General features: G+C 60.2%; 2 protein-coding genes across 3 annotated transcripts in view; one reads left to right on the forward strand and one right to left on the reverse strand.

Annotated features, from left to right (window-relative positions):
• The window catches only part of BOK (BCL2 family apoptosis regulator BOK), a 9,859-nt gene extending 6,662 nt beyond the window's left edge, over positions 1 to 3,197 (forward strand). The window contains exons 4-5 of one of the 2 annotated variants that reach the window (XM_014582809.2): positions 16 to 115; positions 867 to 3,197. In XM_014582809.2, the coding sequence (XP_014438295.2) occupies positions 16 to 115; positions 867 to 992 (226 nt within the window). In that variant the 3' untranslated portion in view covers positions 993 to 3,197. The remainder of the gene's footprint in view (positions 1 to 15; positions 116 to 866) is intronic. The other variant, XM_027767000.1, reaches the window with a different exon arrangement.
• A 3,204-nt stretch (positions 3,198 to 6,401) lies between these two features.
• THAP4 (THAP domain containing 4) overlaps positions 6,402 to 7,125 on the reverse strand; it is a gene marked incomplete at its 5' end in the record, with an annotated part of 36,396 nt that continues 35,672 nt past the window's right edge. The window contains 1 exon segment of the mRNA XM_014582808.1: positions 6,402 to 6,706. Coding sequence (XP_014438294.1) covers positions 6,587 to 6,706 — 120 coding nt within the window.

The raw sequence follows: 7,125 nt of genomic DNA on the forward strand, positions 1-7,125 counted from the left end.
GGGTGCGTGTGGTGGCCGGCGGGCCCCGCCCGCCATTGTCCATGCCCTGGTCGACTGCCTGGGGGAGTTTGTGCGCAAGACCTTGGCGACCTGGCTGCGGAGACGCGGGGGCTGGGTGAGCACAGCAGGGAAGGGCAGTGGGCACTAGGTCCCCCTCCCAGCCAGACTGCTGTCCACCTGCCCTGTGGGCAGAGGGCGGCAGGCAGAGGCCAGCCCTGGCTGGGGATAGGCAGGGTCAGGCCCATCAGAGGGAAAATCTCAACCCCATGGGGACAGTCTCACCCCATCTCCCCTCCAGGCTGAACCCCTGCCCAACCGAGGTGCCCTGGGGAGGGGGCGGTCAGATGGAGGCACTCCACCATCCCATGCACTTAGCTGTCCAGTCTTGGCCAAACCCTGGACACTGCTGGGCCAGGCCCTGGTCTGACCTGTCTCATGGTTCCCAGGGCGACCCTGGGGGCCACGGGCTCAGCACACAGAGGTCTCTGGGCCTCGGAGCCGGCAGCAGAGGATGCTGTGGCCCGGCCGTGGCTGAAGGGGCTGCAGGGAAGGCTCCGTCTCTGCAGGGGTGGACCTTCGCCCATCCTCCTAAGGGGCTTCGGAGACTTGGCTCCCAACCCCACTCCCAGGCAGGCTGCTGCTGGATCGGGCCTTCCCTGCAGCCCTGCCTCAGCCAGGAGGGCCTGGTGCTGAGCCCTGTGCCCTCATCCCTCCTGGTCCAGCACCCCCCTCATCCCCTTCTTCGGTCTGCGTGGCCCCTGCCCTACCCCGCCTCCCCACGCCCTCTCAGACTGCACTGACGGCTGCTGGGAGGAGGAGTGCTGGGGGGGCGCGCCCTGCTAACTAACTGTCCCCTCTCCCCCCAGACCGACGTCCTCAAGTGCGTGGTCAGCACAGACCCCGGGCTCCGCGCTCACTGGCTGGTGGCTGCCCTCTGCAGCTTTGGCCGCTTCCTGAAGGCCGCCTTCTTCGTGCTGCTTCCCGAGAGGTGAGCCATGCAGTTGGCGCTGCAGCCTGGCCTGGCTGGTCCGCGAGGCCACGGCACAGGATGCCTCCTGGAGCTCTCCAGCCCTCGGACCCCCACGTGGACACTGGACGCCGGCCCTCAGTCCCGGCCCCCACAGACCCAGGCTCTCTGTGAGGGGCATGGGGAGGGCTGCCCTGGCCCTTCTCCTGGACCCCTGTCCCCTTTTCCTTCCGGAGTCAGAGGTCAGGGTCCATCCCAGCCCCATGGGAAGGAACCTGGGTACCCTCCCAGGACCCGAGCTGACCTCGGTCCTCGGGCAGATGGCTGCGGAAGGCAAGGGCTCTTGCGGGCCCCACAGGTAGAGCAGGGGCTCACGTACAGGAGGGAGGTCCCCACCTTGACAGTGTTGTCATGCCCTCAGAACCAGGTAGTGCTCCAGACAGCCGCAGCTCCTGACACGGGTGGCCCTGGGGCCGAGGCTGGCCCCTGCTCTCTCGCACCGTCTTCAGGTGGCCACCTGGGATGTCTTGCCGGAGCCCAGACCTTCAGCCACACGCCCTCCAGCCCTGCCGCCCGTCCAGCCCTGTGCTCACCCACCCCCAGGGTGGCGCCTGACTTGGGCGTCCCGCAGGGCTGTGCTTGGTGGTGGGTGCCAGGCAGGCCCTACTGACCAGCCCTCTGGAGGCCAGGCCAGGGCTGGGAATGAACGTCTCCGTCTAGATGGAGTTGCTCACCGAAGGGGCCCTGCCTGACTCTGGCCATGGTGCAGGTGGGAAGGACCAGGCTGGCGGGGTCTGGAGAGGCCCTCTGGGCTGGTGGACTCAGAGGCACGAGCTGCTGCCAGTGGCCAGAGGCAGAGTCCACACTGACACAGGTCACGGGCACCTCACTCTGGGCCCACAGAGGCCAGGCTCTGGGCCCAGGACACCTGCCCAGCCAGGTGGGGGGGCGGCGCCCGATGGCGCTTGTGGCACTGGATGGCCTGGGAGACGAGGACCAGCCCAGGATTCAGGTTGGCATGTGAGTGCCAGAGGCCCTTCTCTGCAGGCCTGCAGTGCTGAAAGAAATGCGGTCTTTTCTTGCCCGCAGGTGGGGGGTCGTGGCCCAGGGGTAAGCCCCGACCTTGCACGGGGTCCATTATGGGAGGGTGGCCTGGGGGACATGGGGTCTGGAGGACTCGTCGTGTTGGGGCCCCACCTTGTCACTGGTCCTTCTTCCAAGGAAGCTAGACACTTCACCTGAGACCTACCCCACCCAGGCTCTGTTCCATCCTGACCTGTAACCTGCAGCCCCCAGACAGGTTGCAGGTGTGACCCTCAGGAGGGGAACTTCTGGGTTCCCTGGTCTCAGCAGCCCAAAGTGGGGGACTGTAGGGGTGGGATGAGTGCCTGCCTTTGCTGCGGGCTCTAGGCTGCCTACACTGCAGCTGCGGTGGCTGACGGTGCCTGTCTCCCTTGGTCCAGCAGAGGGGCCCCGGGGCCAGGCATGCGAGTGGTGGCCCCTGTCCTGTAGCTCTGTCCTTGGCGCTCTGCACAGGCTTCCTGGACCCTTAGTGTGGCAGGCCATGCCCAGGCTCAGGTTCTGAGCTGGGTCTGCTGGGCCCCATTCTGGGTGCTAGAAGGAGCCAAGAGGGAGGTGAGCTCCAGAACCTTTGTGCAGTCGCTACCTGGGTCACACCTCAGCTTGGGCCACGAGGCCTCTCCCAGGCCTCTCCAACCCTGCAGGTCGGGTCAACAGCTGCCCTGCCCTCCTGCCCAGCCAGTCCCCAAGGCCCTGCCTTCTACCCACTGAGCTCTGCCCCCTCCCCGTCTCTTCCCTCCAGGAACTGCGGAGAGGGGACCTGGGAGGCCTCCGGGCTGGCCAGGGTAGGCACACCTCTGTCTCTGCCGATCTAGCCAGCCCTGCCCGCAGATCAAAGCCTGGTATTTCCAGCACCAGATAGCAATGCTGTGACAGAATTCAGGAAGTGGTAGGAGCTAAGGAGCACACAGACCAGAGTCTGCATGTGCAGCTGGGCTGAGAGAAAGAGGCGCTGCTTCTGGTAGGAGCCAGGACAGGGCTCTGACACGCAGGGCGGGGCTGAAGCCTGGAGGGAGGGAGGCTTCCTCATACCTGGGGCCACTGTGCACTTGGACAGACAGAAATGCCCTGGGACAACTAATGAACTTCACCAACTCTGTAAATGAATTTACAAATCGAACGTAATCTGAATAAAAATACCAGAAGCTTCCTCTCCTGGACCTAAAGCAGTTAATTACAAAGTTCAAATGAGAGGGACCAGCAGATAGCGTAATGGTTACATCGATGGACTCCCACATAGTTGACCATGGTTTGAGTCCTGGATCCAGTGGCTTAAAACTCACAGTGGATGCATGTGTGTGCATGCCCAAGATCCCGAGAGAACAGAGGAGAGGGATTGTGGTGTGGCCATCTCCCCTGGCGGGTGATTTTTTGCTTTCTGGCAAGCACATGTGCCTTATAGTGAAAATTTCTCTAAAAAAATAAAATAAATGGGAGAAGAACGAGTCAGGAGAACCCAGGAGGAGGGATGGGAGGGCCTTGTCAACCTGGCCCAGAGCAGGACACATGCAGGTGCTGAGACCCCATGGAGACTCCAGAAACAAGCCCTTACCTGTATGGAAAAGGTGTACCTCACAGTAGCGGGGTGGCCACTGACCTCGACGCTGCCATGGGAACTACATGGGCTGCCCTCCTGCCTTGGACCTGGGCAGAGTGCACACCGAAACCACCGGCTGGCCTGGTGCAGGGGTCAGGAGCCGTGCAAAGGAAGTCAGGTCCCATGTGGTCAAGAATCCCGGCCCCGCTGGCTTTCCACTGGGTGCAGGTGTATGTGCCCACGTCCTGCCAGGATGGGCACTGGAGGGAGGGGTGGGCCAGCCCCACTGGGAGGCCTTCTCTTTCTCATGCCCATGGCCTTCTAGCATGAAAAAAAAAAAGAGAAGTACTATGAGTAAAAGGGTGAATTCCTTTGTAACTAGGGAGTGGGCAAAATCTTCCTAAATTGCAGGTGTATGTGCCCACGTCCTGCCAGGATGGGCACCACAGGGAGGCCTTCTCTTTCTCATGCCCATGGCCTTCTAGCATGAAAAAAAAAAAGAGAAGTACTATGAGTAAAAGGGTGAATTCCTTTGTAACTAGGGAGTGGGCAAAATCTTCCTAAATAGGATTTAAAATCCAGGAACAAAGCAAATTAAAAGCAAAATACATCCTGAGTAACACTTGGCATTGAACATTGTCACAAACGTTGGTAACGAGACAGCAGAGTACTAGCTGCCAGGGTCTGGAGCCGGTGGGTGTGAGGTTCCCTTCCAGAGTGGGCAGAGTTTTGGCAATAAAGGTAACAGCCACACGCTGAGTGTGCTAGCCGCCAGAGCCCACGCCCGCATGCCGAGTGTGCTAGCTGCCAGAGCCCACACTTACACGCCGGGTGTGCTAGCCATGGGAGCTGCACGCCCGAGTGGGTAGAAGAGTTTATGTGCATTTGCTGGGGGTGGGGGGTGTGCTTGCGAGAGAGGAAGTGAGAAAGCACTCCCAAAGGGGGTGGCCCGACTGCCCTCCTCTCTCCCCTCAGGGCCTTGGGCATGCATGCATACGTGTCTAGCATGTTTTTCACTTTTCTATGAACTTTCCTACTTAAAAAAAGAGAAAGGTTGCAGCATGACCGTGATCCAGTGGGAAGGACTTTTTCTTCCCTCTGGTAAGTCCCCGTATCCTCCTCTTATCCTCCTCTGGTAATTAAAACAACTTAGATTGTGGCCAACCGGTGGTGTAGTGGTTAAGGCATTGGACTCCCACATGGTTGACCTTGGTTTGAGTCCTGGACCTGGTGGCTTGAAACTCGTGCAAAGTGTGTGTGTGTGCCCAAAATCCTGAGAGGAGAAAGGAGAGGGGATTGTAACGTGGCCATCCCTTACAGGGTGATTTCTTGCTTTCTGTTTGACTTTCTGGTGAGCACATGCACCCTGTAGTAAGAATCTCTAAAATAACAGGCTTCTAAGAGGAACAGGAGGACGAACAGCGTGGGGGTGGTCTGACGGGCTTTCAGCCCACAGGATGTCACCGGGGTCCCCAGGGCAGGTTTGCTATGGAAACTGACAAGAAAGGGCAAGGACCAGTGTCCTGCAGGGTTTCCGGAAGGCACTTACTCCAGGGTGCCCGACTTCACCTCAGGTTAGGGGTCCCAGCCACTGACAGAACAGGAGACAAGGGCCTGATCCACGGGAGGCAGCGAGCCACCCAGAGGTGGGGCTCTCGGTGGAAGGAGTGAAAAGGAGCCAAGCCTCGTCCACACCTGTTGATTCGGGGAGAATACCAATGCGAGGCCCCTGTGCTGCGCCGTGGAGAGCTGGGCACCCAGGGTGTGTGTCCATCCAGAACATCAGCTCTGGCCTCGGACTGCAGGACACGAGGCAGAGGGACGGCCCGGCACCACAAGCAGGTGCCACTGGGTCAGACGAAGCCACTCTCCAGGACCAGGGACCACCTGCACCAGCCCACAGCATGGGATGGAAGGGACTATTCTAGACCAGATGGACCCCGAGATGGGGGGCCCCAGGGTGACTGAGCCTCCAGTGAAGTGCCAAGAGAGGTGTTTCCTGGACCGTCCCGGGTGAGGCCAGGAGCCAGAGATCCTTGCAGGCTGTCAACTGCACGTGGTGGAGCCAGCTACAGCCACGCCTACCCCCCCACACGCTGGCTGGGGCCCGGGGGCAATTCATCGCCATGACATGGGGAGGCCTTGGATGCAGGTGTCAGCTCTCAGGGCAGTGACACCACACCCGGCATTCCCTTGTCACCCCCGTAGCAGGACAGTGGGAGGGGCAGGTGAGACGGGGAGGCAAATGCTGGCACAGGTGGTGGGGCAGGGCAGGGCCTGGGGCTCCGTGTCTGGGGAAACACTCAGAGTGAAGCCCACATCAGAGACCACCAGCGGGTGAGAACCCGGGCCCTGTTCTCCGAACACCCTTGGTGTATGAGAACGGGGCTCTTCCACTCGAGCTCTTTACAAGCAACGAGAAAACAATCGCAAGCCCGGACCGTAGATGGCGTAATGGTTACGACTCCCAGTCAACTGCAGTTCACGTCCCAGACTCACACCGGGTGGTGCCTGAAATCCTGAGGATGGAGAAGGGGCTGTGGCACGGTCATCCCCCCAGAGGGCGGGTTCTGGCTTTCTGTCTCTCTGGTGAGCGCCCGCACCCTACAGCAAAAACCTCTCTTAAAAAGCAAAGCCACCGCAGCCTTGCTATACCCTCTCTTTCTGCCACTTACTGCCGACTGCTCTGCAGGCTGCTCAAGAGCGTGTCAGCTGCAGGGAGAGCCGCACCCGTCCAGCCTCTCAGGGAAGGACTGTGGAAACCAAATATCACCCGCAGATGAACAACTGCAGCCACGTGAGTGGTGAGATCCGAAATCCTCAGCCATAAAAATAAAGGCCTTTTATTTGGTTTTTCTATGCCATTACAGAAACATCTGGACAACACTCGACCCGACAGCAGCTCGGGGCCACGCCCACAGCTGCCAGGGACACCGCTGAGAAGCCACTGGGTACAGTCACCAGGCCCCTCGGCCGCCTCTCCTCATGGGTTCTGCTCTGGGTCACGGGGTCACCTTCTTGTAGGTGACATGAAGATGCTGAGTCATTGGTTGTGTAGTGGTTGCCATGGAGACCGTCTGTTCAAGTTTGCCTTCAGAATTCAGCCTGAATTTTCGGGTAATCTGAGCAGAACAAAAACAAAACACTCTAGTTTTATGCTCAAACATTCAGCAAAAGCCTGAGTGCCTGCTGCAGGCCAGGCACGTGTGCAGCCTGTGCTACAGGGCGGAGCCATGCCAGGGAGGGCAGCCTAGCCTCTGGCCCCTCAGCACCTCCCAGAAGACCAACAGGGACCCGGGGTTGGCTTCATCCTGGTGAACTCAGGAGCAGCTACTTCTCTGCAAATTAGACATCTCGCCAGGCAAAAGCTGAGCTTCGGTGCGTTGCTGCACCTCGGACACACTGAGGTCACGGGCGCTCTCCCAGCTCAGGGCAGCACCCTGGGGACACGCGTTCATCAGAAGGAGCACAGCAGCTGCTCCCGGCGAGGTGTGAGCCTGCAGCAGGTGCGGCCTGCGGGAGGCCATCACAGCTGCAGCGC

Source organism: Tupaia chinensis, unplaced genomic scaffold (assembly GCF_000334495.1).
Source record: "Tupaia chinensis unplaced genomic scaffold, TupChi_1.0 Scaffold143823_1, whole genome shotgun sequence".
Taxonomy (NCBI): Eukaryota; Metazoa; Chordata; class Mammalia; order Scandentia; family Tupaiidae; genus Tupaia; species Tupaia belangeri.